Source organism: Podarcis gaigeae (genome assembly GCF_964106915.1).
Source record: "Podarcis gaigeae genome assembly, chromosome: 16".
Lineage (NCBI taxonomy): Eukaryota > Metazoa > Chordata > Lepidosauria > Squamata > Lacertidae > Podarcis > Podarcis gaigeae.
In genome coordinates this window covers 9242451-9262918 of record NC_139693.1, presented here as the reverse complement: position 1 = coordinate 9262918, position 20468 = coordinate 9242451, and the positions used below count along the sequence as shown (strand labels likewise).

Genomic DNA, 20468 nt, shown 5'->3' with positions numbered 1-20468 from the left:
ACTCCTGAAAGCCGTCATCCTCACTTTGTTTTTTTTTTTTTTTTACCTGGGAGTAAATCCCATTGGACACAGTGCGGCTTCCTTCTAAGTAGACTGAGGACTGCACGGTTAATCTTGTTTGTACAGTGAGAGAGACCGTAGGCACGGTGTGAAATTTCTCAGATGAATCCGATAGAGCTTAAAGATCACCATAGAATCATAAAATTGTGGAGTCGGAAGGAACCCCAAGAGTCATCTAGTCTAACCCCCTCTCAGTCTCCTCTTTTCCAGGCTAAACGTACCCAGCTCCTTCAACCGTTCCTCATAAGGCTTGGTTTCTAGACCCTAGATCATCTTTCTTCTTAAAAAAAATAATATTTATTATTTTCCATGCATAAATATAACAAAAGAAAAGATTGACAAGAAAAAAGAATAACACAGAAAAAAGAAAGAGAAAAAAGAATATAAAACATAAAATACAACAAATCTTCACTACACTAACACTTAATTAATTAGAAACCATCTTCATAAACATATTATTTGACTTCCTTAAATCTCTTCCATCTGAATTTCTTAGTAATTATATATAGCAGTTTCCAAAATCATTATTTCATAAACCATATCACACTCATAATAATATTTCAACCCTAGATCATCTTGGTCGCCCTTCTCTGCGCACGTTCCAGCTTGTCATCGAGGCCAAATTCACAACATACATCATAGCTTCTCCCAAACAATTCTGGGAGTTGTAGTTTGTCAAGGGTGCTGAGAGTTTTAGGAGGTTCCCCCTATTCCCCTCTCAGAACTACAGTTCCCAGAGTGGTTTAGCAATCGATTCTTCTTCCCAGGGAACTCTGGGAATTGTAACAAAAATAAGAACACATTATTGTTAAGAGCTTACAGTCTTACAGATTTGACCACAGGTGGAACAATAGAAGAAGACTGAAGGCCTAAGTAAACAAGGAAGTGATATGCAGTGGTTAAGCTCAGTTAACAAGCACATTTTGAATGTGAGAGCACTGAGGGCGCCTGTCACAAAAAAGCTGCTTTTAGGGGAATGGACACGGCCCAACGCAAAATGGCTGCAGCATGACACAAAATTAGAGAGACAGCCAACCCATGCAACTGTATTCTTACCACAGGAAATCAGTTTTTTCCTGCTGATCCTGATTGTGGCGATTACACAATATTGATTTTTTTTTTTAAACACACACAAACCAATGTCTAACGGTAACAGGGAGCAGCATTCCTCAGTACCAGGAAAAATATGCAAGGTGGCCACAGTCACTCTCATTTTGCAGAAATCGCTTAGGATGTCCCTGAACAATTCCTCGTGTTTATTAAGGGTGCTGAGAGTTGTCGGGGACTCATATTCCCCCTCACAGAGCTGCAATTTCCAGAGTAGTTTAACAATCGATCCCTCTTCGCAGGGAACGGTGGGAATTGTAGCTCTGTGAGGGGAACGTAGGCCTCCTCTGAAGAACTCTCAGCACCTTTAATGAACAACACTTCCCAGAATCCTTTGGGAGGAAGCCATGACTGTGATACCATAGTGCAGGCATAGGCAAATTCAGCCCTCCAGATGTTTTGGGACCATAGCTGTCAACATTTCCCTTTTCTTGCGAGGAATCCTATTTGGAGTAAGGGAATTTCCCTTTTAAAAAAAGGGAAAACGTTGACAGCTTTGTTTGGGACTACAACTCCCATCGTCCCTGACCACTGGTCCTGTTAGCTAGGGATGATGGGAGTTGTAGTCCCAAAACAACTGGAGGGCCGAGTTTGCTTATGACTGCCATAGTGCTTTAAACAAGGGTGTGAATATGGCTTAACAGAGGCAATTTTAAGTATAGGACCCAGCCAAACAGATGTGGTGGTAATAATGGTCACATACACTTTCCATTTAAAGCACTGAGTGCGGTAATCAGTCATGGCTTCCCCCAAGGAATTATGGGAACTGTAGTCTGTTAAGGGTGATGAGAGTTAGGAGACCTCCTCTCCTTCTCCTCGCAGTGCTACAGTTCCCAGAACAGTTTAAGGAACAGTCCCTTCTGCTCTGGGAATTATAGCTCTGTGAGGGGAAGTGGGGTCTTTTAACCCCTCGTAACAAATGTCGTTTCCCAGAATCCTTTGCAGGGGAAGCCATGACTGTTCAAAGCGGTATGATGCTGGTTCACATGCAGACTGCAGATGGGACCAATCTCTGCCCTGCCAGGGCTGTCGTTACCTGCTTTGCCAGCCGGACCAGGGCAGAGGAGGTGGGGGGCAGCGCCCACTGTTGAGGGGACAGCTTGGCAGCTTTCTGCTCTCGATTCCATGCCATTTGGCTCAAAGGAGAGGGTGCCACGCCGCTCCCCTTGCTTCCCGCTTTTTGCGGTGGAGCTGGAGATTCCTGGGAGCTATAAATAATGCTCCGCAACCGCGCCTCTCCCCACCCCACCCCAAAAGCCCCAGTTCCTTCCCCCTGCCCTTCCCCGGCCAATCCTATTGTGTTCAGGAAATTGGAGCTGAGTTGGCAAGGGGCACCCTTTGCGTGGGCGGCTGGGGAAGAGGGGAACTAACAGCTGTGAGCAGAGGCGGGCAGAGAATTCCCTTCCACCAGGGCTGGGCTCGGGTGGCGCCTTGCCAGCAGTGCCCCTGCAGGGATGCCAATCAGCCTGCCTTTATCCTTAGAAATCTGCATGTTGCAGTCCTCTTCTTCTTTGAAATGGGCAACATTTTGTGCCAAAACCTTTGCCAGTTCCTCCCTCTCGCTGCTCTGCATTGAGCCCCCATGGTCTCCCAACTGGGGTATGCCTTTTTATTTTGTGGGGTGGGAGGAACAGAGTTTTTATTTTTGGAGGGGGGGTGAATGCAGAGGAACGGCTTCAAGCTGTTTATTTATTGCATGCATATCCCACCTTTTCCTGTACAGAGCTCAAGGCGGCTTGCATGACTCCCCCCCTCCTCTGTTAATTCCCACAACAACCCTGTGAGGTAGGATAGGACAAGAAGCCATGACCCCAATGAGCTTCATGGCCGAGTGGGGATTTGAACCCTGGTCTCCCAGGTCGTCGTCCGACACCTAACCACTGCACCACACTGCCTGTTATTACATTTCTATCCCACCTTCCTCGAGGGACCTCCAGGTGGCATACATGGTTCTCTCTCCCTCTCCATTTTAAACTCACAACAACCCTGGAAGGTTGGATAGGCTGAGAGATTATGTCTACAGTGGTACCTCGGGTTAAGTACTTAATTCGTTCCGGAGGTCCGTACTTAACCTGAAACTGTTCTTAACCTGAAGCACCACTTTAGCTAATGGGGCCTCTTGCTGCCGCCGCGCCGCCGGAGCCTGATTTCTGTTCTTATCCTGAAGCAAAGTTCTTAACCTGAAGCACTATTTCTGGCTTAGTGGAGTGTGTAACCTGAAGCGTATGTAACCTGAAGTGTATGTAACCCGAGGTACCATCTGTATTTTATTGCCTTAGAATCCTTAGGACCTTTGGGGCCCCAGTCAGTGCGGCCAATGTCCAGGGAATTATGGGAATTGTAGTCCATCAACATTTAAAGTAACCCAGGTGAAAATAGATTTCATGCAAAAAAAAAACACAAAACCCAAACCCCCCTAGTTACATGCAAGTAGTTGTATTTTCATGGGGTTGTTATCTTCCTCTTGCTTGAGTGAAAGGTCTGAAACTAGACAGAAAAGAAAAACGGGGAGGGGGTCTGAGGATGTTTCCCTCACATCCTCAGACCCAAGGGGAGACACTAGTTCTCCCCAACAGCCTTGTGAGGTAGTCCCAAGATATGGCGACCGGCCCAAGCTGACCTTGTGAGCTTTGTGGCTGAGTGTGGGTTTGACTGCGTCCCTTTTCCACCCTAGACTGACACTCTTGAACCACTATGCCACATGGTTAGAGCACTGGGGTAGGATTTGGGAGACACCAGTTCGAATCTCAGCCCATCCGCGAATCTCGCTTCATGAGTAAGGCCCTTGGCTTGAGTGGAATGGATGTGGCTAGACTCCCAGCTCCTATGGCCAATGGTCTGATTGCTCATGTTTAGTTGATTTGATCCAGGTAGCGTTTAAGAAAGAGAGTATCTAAAATTTTCCGGTCTCTCTCTCGTCTCTGTCATCTTCAAATACATAACGCAGCAAGGCCAAACTATTAAGAGAGATCGCTCCATCCCAATTTCTGTACATCTTCCTTGCCTGTTCTCTGCCAGCAAGTCCAAATCTATTCCTGGCTAACATAATAATAAAAATGAAACCTTTCCCTGATTTCTCTGGCAGGAGGATTTTACCTCAGACCTTGCGGTCCAGCATAGCTACATGTATGACACCCCTGTTTAACAAGGGGATGGAGCAAGATCGGGGCTTTCAGTGTTCGAAACTAGCCAGGCGCCGGGCGCATTTTGCACCTGGCTTTTGACCACTTGCGACCAAGTGAAGATGCCTGGGCACCTGGCATCTCTGCCATTTTGAGGTGCATGCCTAGGGATCATTGTATCTGGACTGTTCTCACACACTAACACTCCTGATCATGTAGAATTCTATCAGTTATATTTTATCTGCACAATCAGAATGAATTTCTGGAAACAAAATGCTTTTTCTGTGCAGCCTGAGCGTGAGCAGTCACCATTACGAAAAAGGGGTCGGAATAGGCCAATATACATGTGGACTGTCCCTGGATCAAACGACTTTTCTTCTTTTAGTTCTCAAAGCTCTTAACCTAGCTCAGGGTTGACATCTGAACTAGCCAGATGCTTCGCTGAGAATCAATCACAGTCAGTCATCATCTGAAAAATAAGGCTTTAGAACCGTTTTGCCCCAAAATGGCAACTAGATGTTATATTTTGGCGACTGTAGCCTTGGTTTTAAGGAGCCGTTTGGTGCCTAGCTTACATATCTGAGTTCCTAACATTGGCAGGCTTTATGGGTTAGAGCAGGGGTCAGCAAACTTTTTCAGCAGGGGGCCAGGCCACTGTCCCTCAGACCTTGTGGGGAGCCGGACTATACAGTGGTACCTCGGGTTAAGTACTTAATTCGTTCCGGAGGTCCGTACTTAACCTGAAACTGTTCTTAACCTGAAGCACCACTTTAGCTAATGGGGCCTCCTGCTGCTGCCACGCCGCTGAAACACGATTTCTGTTCTCATCCTGAAGCAAAGTTCTTAACCTGAGGTACTATTTCTGGGTTAGCGGAGTCTGTAACCTGAAGCGTATGTAACCCGAGGTACCACTGTATTTTGAAAAAAGAAGAACAAATTCATGTGCCCCACAAATAACCCAGAGATGCATTTTAAATAAAAGGACACATTCTACTCACGTAAAAACATGCTGATTCCCGGACCGTCCACAGGCCGGATTTAGACGGCGATTGGGCCGGATCCGGCACCCGGGTCTTAGTTTGCCTACCCATGGATTAGAGAAAAGGAGAAAGGTTGGAGGTGTGGATAGGGGAGTTTCAGGAAGGTTCAAGGCAGGTGAAAGGAACTACTTCTCTGCACATGGTTAAAATTTGGAATTGGCTCTGAGATGAGTGGAGGCCACCAACTTGGATGGCTTTAAAAGAGGATTGGACAAAATCATGGTGGGCACGGCTGTGTTCTGCCTCCACTGTTGGAAGCGCTAATGTGCACCTGAATACAAGTGTCTGGGAATAGCAGGTGTGGGGAGTTGCTGGTGCGCTCAGGCCATAGCTGTCAACTTACAGATTTGAAAATAAGAGACCAGCAACCTTGAAAATAAGGGATCAGCAGGCAAAATAAGGGATTTCCCCAGCACAGGTATGTTCAACTTCTGAGCCCCTCCGAGCCAAAGGCAGAAAGCCCAGCCAGCAGCCAAACGAAGCCTCAAGCGGTGGTTCCCACAGCGCAGCAAGCCGGCAAAGGGGATGCAGCAAGGAAAACCACCGTCACCTCTCCGCTGGGAAGCGCTGAGCAAAGACGGGTTCCCAGGCAATGTGGCCGATTTGATCGGCACAAGGCATGCAAGCTCCACCCCCCAGTCGTTCTTAGGCTCCTTATTGGGTGAGCAACGCAGCCAAGCAACACAGTTGGAGCCTCCCTCCTCCCTGGCCGGCAGGGAGGGAGGGAGAGGAGCTGCTTCCTTTGAAACCCGGGAAATTTAAGGGACATCATCAATAAGGGACAGCAGCGGGACACGGCGCTGGGATAAGGGACTTTCCCGCCAAATAAGGGACGGTTGACAGCTATGGCTCAGGCCTTGCTTGCAGGCTCCCCCCCCCCCCCGGATGTTTGGCCAGCCACTGTGAGAACAGCAGGCTAGACTTGATGGGCTGTTGGCCTGACGCAGCAGGCTGCTATTATGTTCAGTGGGGATTGGCTATGTTCTGGATTGCAGCCTGTGGATTTTGGGAGGAAAGCAGTTTTGGGATGGGCAGGTGCGTGTGGGGTAACCGCCGCCATTTGCTCTTTCCCCCAGCGATTCGCAAGTGGCTAATTTCAGGTCGCTTCGATCCATCCAGAGACACTAATTGGGTTTTGCGCAAGGCTGGGATGAGAAATATCTAAAGCCTCGAGAGGGTCAGGGCAGGAGTGTGTGCTCCTTGCGGATGCTACTAAGCATAATGAGGCTTTAATGCCTTTTTTGGTAAATGAAGGGGCTCTTTCCAACGGAGGGCTAACTTCTCTGTTCCTCAACGAGGGAGAGAGAAATCGATGGACAGTAATGGAGAGGATCAGAAGGAAATCGTTCTGAGAAATAACTTTGGGTTCTCCGCTGCCTGGAGGGCCTCTCCTTTAAGCTCTCCTAGAAATTGCCAACAGTCCTTTGCTCTGCGGGGCTCCTGTGCCTTTTTAACAGCTGCAAAAATCCAGCTGGGATGTTTTACCTCTCCCCATTGTCAGCCCTGTTGAATTTCTGCAGGAGGAAGGGAGATAACGCAGGTTCACCACCCCCTTTCTAAGATCCCCACTGTTAAGTTGTGGGTGAACATATCAGACAACACAGCGATTCTTCAGACAGCTCTTGTTTATTCACAGGCCAGAAAAGAACTGAACTGAAGGGTTCAGCCAGCCTGCTTATATAGAGCTCCACTACAACGCAACAGTAACCACTTTCTGTAACTATCCAATCACTGAACGTCACTTTCAATCCCTTATTTGCATATGTGGACCTGAGTGAAAACTATCTACAGTATCCCCCTGCTGGCCCAGGGTGAGAACTTCAGTACATAACACCCACCGCTACCCAGTGGGTTGGGAAACAGCTGAATAAGCAATAAAGAGGGGGTTTGGACTGGGTGTCCATCAATATGCAGATGATACCCAGCTTTACCTCTCTTTCAAATTAGAACCAGTGAAGGCGGTGAAGGTCCTGTGTGAGTGCCTGGAGGCGGTTGGAGGATGGATGGCGGCTAATGGATTGAGGTTGAATCCTGACAAGACAGAAGTACTGCTTTTGGGGGACAGGGGGCGGGCTGGTGTGGAGGACTCCCTGGTCCTGAATGGGGTAACTGTGCCCCTGAAGGATCAGGTGCGCAGCCTGGGAGTCATTTTGGACTCACAGCTGTCCATGGAGGTGCAGGTCAATTCTGTATCCAGGGCAGCTGTCTACCAGCTCCACCTGGTACGCAGGCTGAGACCCTACCTGCCCACGGACTGTCTCACCAGAGTGGTGCATGCTCTGGTTATCTCCCGCTTGGACTACTGCAATTCGCTGTACATGAGGCTACCTTTGAAGGTGACTTGGAAACTACAGCTAATCCAGAATGCAGCAGCTAGACTGGTGACTGGGGGCGGCCGCCAAGACCACATAACACCGGTCTTGAAAGACCTACATTAGCTCCCAGTATGTTTCCAAGCACAATTCAAAGTGCTGGTGTTAACCTTTAAAGCCCTAAACGGCCTCGGCCCAGTATAAATAGTCCAGATGGGATGAAGGAGCGTCTCCACCCCTATCGTTCTGCCCGGACGCTGAGGTCCAGTGCCGAGGGCCTTCTGGCGGTTCCCTCATTGCAAAGCTACAGGGAACCAGGCAGAGGGGCTTTTCGGTAGTGGCACCCGCCCTGTGGAACGCCCTCCCATCAGATGTCAAAGCGATAAACAACTACCTGACATTCAGAAGACATCTTAAGGCAGCCCTGTTCAGGGAAGTTTTTAATGTGTGACATATTAGTGTATTTTTGGTCTCTGAGGAAGCCGCCCAGAGTGGCTAGGGAAACCCAGCCAGATGGGCGGGGTACAAATAATAAATTATTATTATTATTATTATTATTATTATTATTATTATTATTATTATTAGGTGGGGTGCATTGTGAACTCCGCTTTCTTAGTCACACCCGCTGCCAACATGAGGACCCTGCAGGGTTTTGCTCTGAGCAGATGAGGCCCCCCACTTAGCAGATCCCTTCTGTACCCGGCTCTCAACTCTCTTCCCCTTTGACAGGGAGCTGCTTTTCGATGAATAAAAATAATAAACAAGGTGCCCCTGAGCACATGCCGAGTGCAGCCCTCATAAATGCATCTCATGGCAAGTAGAACAGCAGCAGCAGCAGCGAAATGCTGCTAGATGCTTATTCTACTTTTGCTTCCTGAAAAAGAATAAATCTTTATTTCTTTTTTCTGTAAAATGAAAGAAGCCGGAGGGAGTAAGGGCAGGGAGAACACAATACAACAGCCAATACAAGCACAGTGGAGAAATGGAAAGGACACAGTTATTACCCAAGTAATATCCTCAACTAATGAGTGTGTGTGCACAGGAAAGTGTACTGGGGCCACCGAGGAAGCAATTACCATTAAAAAACAAAAATCAGTGAGGGATGTGTGCTCAGTAAATGAGGGCATGAATGAAAATGGTGATTATTTTCGTTCCAAGCTTTATTTTGCCCTCCAGAAACAGCAGGCACTGTACCCCTAGCAGAAGCAACTGATGGAACAAAATGCTTGTTAAGAAATCGAAATGCCTTTGCACTTCTTTGTGGCTTATTCTTTTTTTTTGGGGGGGGGGGAGACAAGGAGACACGACTGGATCACTTTTATTTGACCTTAAAGCACCCAAGGATGGGGAAACGCCTGCTGCTGTTTCGAAATCATCTCCCCAGCTCAAGCTGTCCTTAGTTGCTGAGAAATGAGGCTGCAATCCTCACCCCATTTATCGGGGAGTTAACCCCATTGAATTCAGTAGGACTCCCTTCTGAGTAGATGTGGTTAGGACTCTGGGGAAAGTTAATAAATAGTCCAGATGGGATGAAGGAGCGTCTCCACCCCCATCATTCAGCCTGGACACTGAGGTCCAGCTCTGAGGGTCTTCTGCTGGTTCCCTCACAGCGAGAAGTGAGGTTACAGGGCCTTCTCGGTGGTGGCGCCCGCCCTCCCATCAGATGTCAAGGAAATAAACAACTATGTTTAGGGAAGTTTTTAATGTTTGATGTTTTGTCGTGTTTTTAATATTCTGTTGGGAGCTGCCCAGAGTGGCTGGGGAAACCCAGCCGGATGGACGGAGTATTAATAATAATAATAATAATTAATATGATCCATGGGGTCTCTTCCAACTGTACAGTTCTATGATTCTATGTTTAAAGTGGTATGATACTGCTTTATATGTATGGTGCAGACAGCTGCCTCAGTTATGTTGATTTCAGTGAATGTATCATGAGTAGGACTACTATAGGTTGCAACCCTGCTATTATTGCTATTATCCATCACCCTAAAAATACCCTGCTGCTTCACACCCCCCTGTGAAAGGGAGAAGGGCCTGCTCTGCAGGGTTATTTTGTGTGTGTGTGTGTGTGTGTGTGTTGCTTTGAACTTTACAGCTAACCTCTCCCTTCCTTCTCGGTTTGACAGGGCTCCATGTTCTCACTGGCGCTCAAATGCCTTATAAGCCTTTCCACCATCATCTTGCTGGGACTCATCATTGCCTATCACACCCGAGAAGTTCAGGTAATGCTCCTGCGGTCCTACGAGTTGATGTTACATTGATTTCTCTATTATTATTATTATTATTTTTATTTTTATTTTTATTTTTATTTTTATTTTTATTTTTATTTTTATTTTTATTTTTATTATTACCAATTGCTTGAAGTTAAACTTGCAGCCCTTCTCAACCTGTGGGTCCCCAGATGTTGTTGAACTACAACTCCCATCACTCCTAGCTAGCAAGGCCGGAGCTCAGGGATGATGGGAGTTGTAGTCCAACAACATCTGGGGACCCACAGGTTGAGAACGGCTGAAAGGTTTCAGCAGAACAGCAGTCTTCTCTGGCTGGCAGTGTCTGGTGGGATTTATAGTCCAAAAACAACTGGAGGGCACCTGGGTTGGCGATGACATTTGTGTATTTATTTATTTATTTATATACTGTTTTTCAGCCTATAGGGAGCCCGAACGCAAGGAATGGCATATTAAAACGAAATACACACACAGTAGGGTGTGATAAAAGTCGCATAAATCAGTCAGCAAAATCACATCAGCCGGGGCACCTGCGGAGAGCTTTCCCTAGCTAGAGAACAAATGGGTGCTGCCGCCAGCTCTTCTTAAGGACTAGAATCCCCGAATAGACTTTTGAAATGCCAAACAAGTCTATTAACATTTCTTCTTTATGCTTTTGTGAAGAGTTTCATTCTCGTTTTTCTGTACGCCACCTTGGAATCCCTTTTTGAGGAACGGCAGCTGCAAAATTTGAAGCTGCAGGGTGGCTAAGCGGGGTCTTCTAGGGGTAGTCTGTGAATAGTGACCATATTGGTGAATATTCTGGTTGGGGCGGATGAGAGTTGGGGACAGCAACATTTGGAGGGCCACTGCCCACCCTTGCTTTAAATGAAGAGTTTTGTGGGTGCAGCTTGAAGTAACCCCAAGTCATAGAAGGAGGGGGACTGGAATGAGGCCTGACAACTCCCAACATGGACCAGCCCGGAGGGGCAATTATTATTTATTAAATCTATATACCGCCCTATACCCACAGGTCTCAGGGCGGACAATAAGTGTGGGGAGGGGATTAGGTTTGTCTTTTGGGTTTAGGCATTGCTGTGCAGCAACTCCTCTCAGCCCATTGACACCATCTTCCCGGTCTCCCCCTCAAATTTTGGGGTTTCCTTAGAGCAGGGGTCAGCAACCTTTTTCAGCTGTGTGCCAGTCCACTGTCCCTCAGACCATGTGGCAAAGGTAAAGGTAAAGGGAACCCTGACCATTAGGTCCAGTCGTGGCGGACTCTGGGGTTGCGGCTCTCATCTCGCTTTACTGGCCGAGGGAGCCGGCGTACAGCTTCCGGGTCATGTGGCCAGCATGACTAAGCCGCTTGCAGGGATTTGAACCACCGACCTTCTGATCGGCAAGTCCTAGGCTCTGTGGTTTAACCCACAGCACCACCTGCGTCCCTGACCATGTGGTAGGCAGGACTATATTTTTTTGGGGGGGGGGGATGAACAAATTCCTATGCCCCACAAATAACCCAGAGGTGCATTTTAAATAAAAGCACACATTCTACTCATGTAAAAACTCACTGATTCCCGGACCGCCCTGGGGCCGGATTGAGAAGGTGATTGGGCCGCATCCGGCCCTAGGGCCTTAGGTTGCCTACCCCTGCTTTAGAGAGCTGATTTTCGCATCTGTTCTAGTAAAAAAATATGTGTGAATGTGTTGGGGGAGGGAGCTTCCCCTTTCTCCCCTTCCCCAAAATACTTTGTGATCAGTAGGAAATGTTCCATGGACCCAAATGGCTTGAGATCCCATCCTTTTTGGGGGGAAGGGGGGTAGCCCAATGGGTGACAACTAGGCCTCCTCCTTGCCACTGTCTGGCTGTGGGTTGCCAAGGTTACCAGAGCAATTGACATGGCTTCTTGGCATTTTTGTTTTTGCTGATTGCATGTTCTCCTGCCCCCTTCCAGCAGGCTTGAATCGGGTGCTCACAATCAGGCTCGGGGTTTATTTGTGGGTTTTTTGGGTGGGGTGGTGGTATGGGCGCTAGGCTAAACCCACAACCTTTCATTGCCAGGCTCATCTTTCCCATGAGGCATTTCCTCCTCCTCCTTTTTTTAAAAAAAATGTTAGACCCCCACATTTGTGGATTAGGTCTTGCCTCTGAACATGTGCAGAGTGCCCCTCAAACGGTGCAGAAACCAAGTGGATGAGAGGCATGGAAGTGAGTGTCCAACTTCAGCGTGTGGTGATACCTGACATTTTTATGTATATACAAAGATAATTGGGTGGAAGAGGGGATTTTATTATTAATTATTAGATTTCTTCCCTGCCCTTCACTGTTAGTGAGGTGACGCCACAGTTTCAGACGGGCTTGTTGACAGCACTGATCAGCGAGTCCATCTTTGAAAGCAACATTCAGGAGCTCTCTTGAACCTTCCCAATGCTCCTTTGGAACGGTGCCTTTTATTTTATTTTCTTTTTTGCAGAAAACAGTTTCACAGGCCAAATTAGGAGCCGTGTTGGGTTTAGTAAGATCTGTAGGCCGGACGTTCCCTACCCCTTTCCTAGTCCAGCTGTGACTCAACTCTGGCTCCTTTACACCCCCCCCCCACTCAGCTGCCAATATTTAAAAGCAATGAAAGAGGAACAGGGGAACAATTGACACTGTTTTTCTTTCTTTCTGTATTCTGCGTGGCCTTGGCTTAGAAAACCCACCCCATTCCCCTCCGCAAACGAGTATACCCAGTGGTTCCCTCTGAAATCCACCCTTGCCGGGGTCACCCTGACCCCATTGCTCATCATCTCCTTCCCCACAGATTTTATTAGCTCTGCAGCGTGCCAGGAAAGCGATGGGAGAAGGAATTACTCCTTCAGCTGTGTGTGTTTTCCTTGCTTGTTAAACGGGAACCGCTGCCAGATGGAACTGATTCTCTGTCTGAAGCATTCATGGGGGTCTTTGGGTCCAGGCTAGGTGTTTGTTGGGTGCAGGCAACTCCCATTTTTGGAGTCACACTCCCCATCGCAACCCCCCTCTCACAGAGACTTCCCCTATTGCAAATCACAATTATTTCTGTTCATTTCAATGTTATTTTGTTGATTTAAAGCAGGAATAGGCAAACTCGGCCCTCCACATGTTTTAAGACTACAACTCCCATCATCCCTGACCACTGGTCCTGCTAGCTAGGGATGATGGGATTTGTAGTCCCAAAACATCTGGAGGGCCGAGTTTGCCTATGCCTGATTTTTAGCATTTATACAGCACCCTTTAGCCAAAAAGGCACTCCAAAAGGGGTGTTTTGCCCCTGCACCTCCAGATATCAAGCACAAAGTTGGGGGTGATCTCCAGAAACCCCCACCCCCACCCCTTTCCCCCGCTCTCGGCCTGGGGCTAGGGAGGTAGTTTTGGTGGACTGATCCTCCAATGGAACTGTGTCTCTGAACCACTGCAAGTGGATCCCAAGCAACTGAGGAAATCGGCTGCATTATGATGTCATGGTAAACTGTGGTTTGTCATTTCGGGGTTGAACCTAGCTTCTGCTGGGCTTGTGCATGCCCCGCCCCCTTTTCACCTCCATTTTTGAACAGTTTAACCACAGTTTAGGGTGTGGGTGCAATCTTAACTGTGGTTTGTTTGAAACAAGTTGACTTTGTAAACTGTGGTTTGAAGTTGGCTTGTTTCAGACAAACCACAGGGTTTTTTTTTGGCTTCGGGTGACAAGACACACTGTAGTTAATCAAAACTGGAAGAAGAAAACTTGAAGCTTTTCCTGGTCAGGCCAGCAGTGAGGTGGGGAAGAGTAAGAGCCCAGGGTGGAAATTGGACTTGCTCCCATTTTGATAAAACTATGGTTTGTTGTGATGTCCAAAGGCAACAGCCTTTCTTACAGCTCCAAGGCTGGAAGGAGAGGGAGGGCTCATCATGCCCTCCCACAGAATTGTGGCCTGCTGTTTCTGTACTTATACAACTGCTTCGTGGCAGGTAGGCATTCAACAGATGTAGCAACTCAGAACGCTGCTGCTCTATACCAAGAAAAGATTCAGATTTTGAGTTTCTGCCCGTCAGACACTAAAAATAAATTGTGTTTGAGAGATTTGTTTGTGATGAGCCTGCACACTTGCCTACGTCTTTCGGGCTTCTCGGAGTTAATGATATTTTGTCCGCTGAACTCCTTTTTGCTGTTGTCATTGCTGAGTTTTCTGTGTGCTTGTCTTGCTGATTGCTTTATTTTTAGAATGCATTTTTACATAAGCCAACGAATCTGGGAAAGGTAGCATATAACGTTTTAAATAAATTAAGCACATCCACCCAACCCAAATTTGTATATCTAGTAAAAGCTCCCTTGATAAATAAATAGATCCAAATTTGCATGTGCCCATTGGCATACATTATTTTACTTCTCTCGGGGCTCTCGCTTCTGAAATTTCAACTTTCGGCCCATGTATTTTTAAAACGCCTATCTTGAGGTCTAGAACCATGCTTTTAAGAAAGAAAGAAAGAAATTGGATATTTCCGGTTGTGGAGTTACTCATCTGGTATAAAGCCTGCATTTTGCAATTATGGGGTCTCCAGAACCATCTAATAATAATAATAATAATAATAATAATAATAATAATAATAATTATACCCTGCCCATCTGGCTGGGATTCCCCAGCCACTCTGGGCGGCTTCCAACAAAATATTAAAATACAGTAATGCATCAAACATTAAAAGCTTCCCTAAACATCTCTAAGATCTGGGATTTCAGTCTAATCTGGGACCAGCCCACCCATAAGGCAGAGGGAGGCAACTGGAAGCAGGATCCGCAGGGACAACAGATTCTGATGCCTATCTTTCTTCTCCTCCTCGTTCCTGCCGTAGATCTTCCCTCGCCCCCTTCTTTCCTGGTGCCATTTTGGAGTCTGTCTTGGGATGGCGTTGGTGGTTTCCCGTCTCGTTCCTCCCAGCATTCCTCTGCTTCCAAGCATGACAGTGGCTGTGTTCTGCTTGCATGGCCGGAGGCAGCAAGGATTCTGAATGAATACCAGTTGCTCTTGTGCCCTTCTAAACCTGTTTTTCCAATAAGGGTATGCTGGCTGCCTCTCCTGTTTCAGTGTCGCCACCAGCTCTCCCTTGGGGCTAGTCTGACGCCCGTTAACGGATTGCAGCTCTCTTTAGAGGGACCGTGTTCTGTTTGGGAGTGTGCTGTCCGTATCAATTTGGAGCGAGTCGGCTCCCTTGTCGGTGGGGAGGAATTGGGGGCACATTTGTCCGTTGTCAGGCAGCTGTCAGCGGTCCTAAGACCTAATGGAGAAGTGGAAGGCTGTAGGGGTGGGAGTGCAGAGTTAACCCTCGACGTTATGGACTGGCTGGATGCAGAGGAGAGGTGGGATTCTCCAGCTGGGGAACCCCCAAAGGAAGAAGACTTAAGAGCTTAGGGATGGGTGGTGGGGCTGTTAAGTTGTGGGCGAACATATCAGACGACACAGCGATTCTTCAAACAGCTCTTATTTATTCACAGGCCAGAACAGAACTGAACTGAGGAGCTCAGTCAGCCTGCTTATATAGAGCTCCAGTACAACGTAACTGTAGCAACTTTCTAAAACTATCCAATCACTGAACGTCACTTTCGATCCTTCATTTGCATACAAACTATCCAATCACTGAACGTCACTTTCGATCCTTCATTTGCATAACTATCGACAGTATCCCCCTGCTGGCCCAGGGTGAGAACTTCAGTACGTAACAGGGACGACGATAGGTGGTCAGAGGGAGAAGACAGGGAGGAGGTGTTGCCTGAAGCTGAAGAGGTAACAGGGTTTAGTGAGCAGGGAGAATCTGTGGCAGAGAGGAGGCCCGAAACAGAAACAGTAGCAGGAGAGAGGCCAAGAGGCAGATATGAGTCTGGCTGGAGAAGAAAGATAGGTGTCTTCCGCCTCGCCCTGTCTCCCAGGACCAGGGGAGGTATGAAGTGGGAGGAGCAAAGGCAGGTGTGCCAGCATAGTCTCAGATTGCTTGTGAAGGACCGGGGAAGGAGTAGATTGAGGCAGCTGTGGGGGGGCGGGGAATCTTCAGCCTCCACAACTGCATCGTACGGGCAAGATCTACCGAGAAGAATTGCTATGCTCATTAGGCTTGGCCCTCCTGAGCTGACCTTGTTTCTTCTAATAAAGAGTTGTCTTCACTTACTCCATGTGGTTTATTGCTGGCTCGCTTCTGACACTTAGGGTGGTCTTTCTCTCTCTCTGCAGCTTAGTTCTGAACAGCTTAGTTCTCGAACAACTTGGAACCCGAACGCAGCAAACCCGGAAGTGACTGTTCCGGTTTGCGAACTTTTTTTCGGAAGCTGAATCTGCTCCATTTTTAGTATTCCGCTTCCAATTAGAGTGTTCCTCTTCCTGTTTGAGTGTTTCATTTCTGATTTGAGTCCCCCGTTTCCGATTAGATATTTGGAGCTTATATTTGGTGCTTTTGTTTTTGTGGCTTTTTCGGTTAATTTGTTTTTGTGACTGTGTAGAACCCAGTTCAGCTACTGATTGATTGATTGTGTGAGTGAAGAAATGGATAAAAGCTGCAAAGCCAAGAGAACCATTAACAGAACAGCAATAAAAGGTAAAGATACCCCTGCCCGTACGGGCCAGTCTTGACAGACTCTGGGGTTGTGTGCTCATCTCACTCTATAGGCCGGGAGCCAGCGCTGTCCGCAGACACTTCCGGGTCACGTGGCCAGCGTGACAAGCTGCATCTGGCGAGCCAGCGCAGCACATGGAACGCCATTTACCTTCCTGCTGGTAAGCGGTCCCTATTTATCTACTTGCACCTGGGGGTGCTTTCGAACTGCTAGGTTGGCAGGCGCTGGGACCGAACGACGGGAGCGCACCCCGCCGCAGGGATTCGAACCGCCGACCATGTGATCGGCAAGTCCTAGGCGCTGAGGTTTTACCCACAGCGCCACCCGCGTCCCTAGAACAGCAATAGAGGTAATAAAATTCATGCTAAATTTCTGTTTTAGGGGTTGTTTTTAAAGTCTGGATCGGATTAATCCATTTTGCATTGCTTTCTATGGGAAAGTGCACCTTGGTTTTGGAAAGCTTTGGTTTGGAACAGACTTCCAGAACGGATTAAGTTTGAGAACCAAGGTACCACTGTATATACCATAGACCTGTGTACAGAAAGTCTCAGTGGGGCAGTCCCTGTCCCCTCAGCTTAAAGGATCTGGAAATCAGGGGTGGGGAGCCTCCACCCTGGGGCCAAATACAGCCCTCGAGACCTCCTTGTCTGACCCTCAGGTCTCTCCCTGCATTAGTTGCTCCGCCCACTTTTGTGCCTCTGGCCCCACCCACCACTGTCATATGCCTCTCGGCCCCAGAAGGCTGCCCAGGAGGAAATGCGGCCCTCATGCTCAAAAGGGTGTGTCATGCAATCGTAGCATGGGGACAGCTTTGTTTAGCACTGCTGCGAATGGGGCTGCCTTGATTATTGAATGAGCTGTCAGGGCAACTCATAAAACCATGTTCCTTTGATGGACCCCCGTGGGCGATTTACCTGCAGGGATGGGAAGTCAGCTGTGCTCTAGGTGTGGGTGGCGAGGTATAAGAAACAGCAATTTTGGAATAACACGTACCAAAATACATAAAATATGTCAAAAGAGCAGTTTCCTACAAGGCACCCAAACCCTCATATAATGTGAAGGAGATAAATCTTTAGCTTTATCATTAATAAAAGTGATAAAAATCCTAACACTGTCTGGCAAAGTAATATACAGTGGTACCTCGGGTTAAGAACTTAATTCGTTCTGAAGGTCCGTACTTAACCTGAAACTGTTCTTAACCAGAAGCACCACTTTAGCTAATGGGGCCTCCTGCTGCTGCCGTGCCGCTGGAGCATGATTTCTGTTCACATCCTGAAGCAAAGTTCTTAACCCAAAGTTATATTTCTGGGTTAGCAGAGTCTGTAACCTGAAGCATCTGTAACCTGAAGTGTATGTAACCCAAGGTACCACTGTATGCCGTATTTTTCTGTGTATAAGACTAGGTTCCCCCCCCCCCCAAAATGTAAAAAATTAGGGGGCGTCTTATACTCTGGACCAGCTTTCCCCATTTTCTTAAATCTGAGACCCCCAAAATAGGGTGCGTCTTATACATGGGGGCATCTTATAGATGGAAAAATATGGTATATATTGCTTGTCCCCCTGATTATTTTCAAGTTATGTCAGTTTTCCTTGAAGTTGTGTAGGAGACTTTAAATCCCTGGAACAGCTCAGTTGGTAGGAGCATGGGACTCTTAGTTAATCTCAGGGTCAGGGGTTTGAGCCTGATGTTGGGCAAAAAGGATTCCTGCATGGCCTGGGGTTGGGCTAGATGACCCTGGTGGCCCCTTCCAACTCTACGATTCTGTGAGTGGTTCAGAGGGTGTACGACGCAGATGCATCTAGCAGAGCCTGGTGTGGCCAGGAATCTATGATCCAGCCTGAAGCTGGGATGGCTTGCACGCAATTGCACAGATGGCCTCCTGCTGCTGCTGTGACAATACACAGCCGCTCCCAGCTGCCCTTTCACCCTGAGTACACAGAGAGAAATCGGCTTCGTGTAACTAAGCATGAACCCGGCAGCTGCGGAGGGTGCTAATCCCACCTCCTCGCCCTGTGCAAAACATCTGCTTTCTTCCGCTCTGCTAGGCTCAGCTTCCCTTCCCGGTTTTTCTCAGGCCCCCGTAACCCAAGACACGGCGTTTTTGATACTGGTGGGAGCCGGGAAAAAAGGAGGAGAATTTGCCTTGTTGGCAATTTCCTCCTCCTTTTAAGAAAAAGATGCCTGGAGATTTCAGCGCAGAATGCTCTGCTGTTGGTCAGGGATGCATTTTAGAAGAAGAGCCCAGAACGGGGGTCAGCAAACTTTTTCAGCAGGGGGCCGGTCCCACTGTCCCTCAGACCTTGTGGCTGGCCGGACTATATTTTGAAAAAAATATATAAATGAATGAATTCCTATGCCCCACCAATAACCCAGAGATGCATTTTAAATAAAAGGACACATTCTACTCATGCAAAAACACGCTGATTCCCGGACCGTCCGCTGGCCATATTTAGAAGGTGATTGGGCTGGATCTGGCCCCCGGGCCTTAGTTTGCCTACCCATGGCCCAGAAGGACCAGGTCAAACTTTGACCGTCAAAGGCCCATCTTGTTCAGCATCCTGTTCTCCCAGTGGTCAACCCAATGCCTCAACAGGAAGCCCACAAGCAGGACCCGGGTTCAGGAGCTACTTTCCCCATCTGTGTTTCCCAGCAGCTGGGAAACATTACTGCCTCTGACTGTGGAGGGAGAACGTAGGGAGATCCTAGCCATTGTGGCTAGCAGGCATTAATAGCCTTCTCTGTGTATTTGCCTAGTTCCCTTTTAAAGCCGTCCAAGTTGGTGGCCATCCCTGCCTCTTGTGGCAGGGAGTTCCATAGTTCAACTATGCCTGGTGTGAAGAAGGACTTCCTTTGATCTGTCCTGAATCTTCCAACGTTCATTGGGTGTCCCCATGTTCTAGTTACGGGTAGGTAGTTGTGTTGGTCTGCCGTAGTTGAAACAAAATAAAAAAAAATCCTTCCAGTTGCACCTTAAAGGTAAAGGGACCCCTGACCATTAGGTCCAGTCGTGGCCGACTCTGGAGTTGCAGCGCTCATCTCGCTTTATTGGCCGAGGGAGCCGGCGTACAGCTTCCGGGTCATGTGGCCAGCATGACTAAGCCGCTTCTGGAGAACCATGGGCTACATGGAACTGGCGGAAATGACTGGCAGAATCCGAGACCAGGGAGAAGAGTCGGTGGAGGAAGATTGGAAGAAATTTAAAGACTATCTACAGAAACATTGTAAAATTAATAAATGTTAGAAGGATGTTGGAATGAAGTTATGTGGTTTTAGCAGAAATGTTATAAGGGTTTAGGAAAAAATAGATTGTTAATTGGTGAAAGGAGGGAAAGTAAAGTTACATTATATTAAGATAAATTACAGAACAAAAAGTGGAAAAGATGGAAAGGATTTGCTGAAATAGTTAACTGAACTAGAATACAAAAAAGGGAGGTGTGAGGAGGTCAAGGAAACAAGCAAATGAAAGACAAGTTATGGGAAGATTAGCTGTGTTTTTTTCTTTTTTTTCTTTTTTCTTTTCTTCTTCCTCTTCTTCATTCTTATTGTGATGCGTTGTTTTGTTCTTGTTTGATATGGTGTTTTTACTTTTTCTTTTTGTAACCTTCAAATTTTTTTTAATAAATATTATTTATTTAAAAAAAAATAAGCTGCTTCTGGAGAACCAGAGCAGCGCACGGAAATGGCGTTTACCTTCCCGCCGGAGTGGTACCTATTTATCTACAAGCACTTTGTGCTTTCGAACTGCTAGGTTGTCAGGAGCAGGGACTGAGCAACAGGAGCTCACCCCATTGCAGGGATTCGAACTGCCAACCTTCTGATCGGCAAGTCCTAGGCTCTGTGGTTTAACCCACAACGCCACCTGCATCCCACCTTAGAGACCAGCTAAGTTTGTTAGTGTATGAGCTTAATCTGAAGAAGTGTGCATGCACACGAAAGCTCATACCAATAACAAACTGAGTTGGTCTCTATGGTGCTACTGGAAGGAATTTTCCCATGTTCCAGGGTTATGAAAGAGGGAGA

General features: G+C 47.5%; 1 protein-coding gene across 1 annotated transcript in view; it reads left to right on the top strand.

Annotated features, from left to right (window-relative positions):
* The window catches only part of KCNN3 (potassium calcium-activated channel subfamily N member 3), a 99488-nt gene that overhangs the window by 10529 nt on the left and 68491 nt on the right, over positions 1-20468 (top strand). Inside the window, exon 2 of the mRNA XM_083715691.1 lies at positions 9771-9866. Within this exon, the coding sequence (XP_083571817.1) occupies positions 9771-9866 (96 nt within the window). The remainder of the gene's footprint in view (positions 1-9770; positions 9867-20468) is intronic.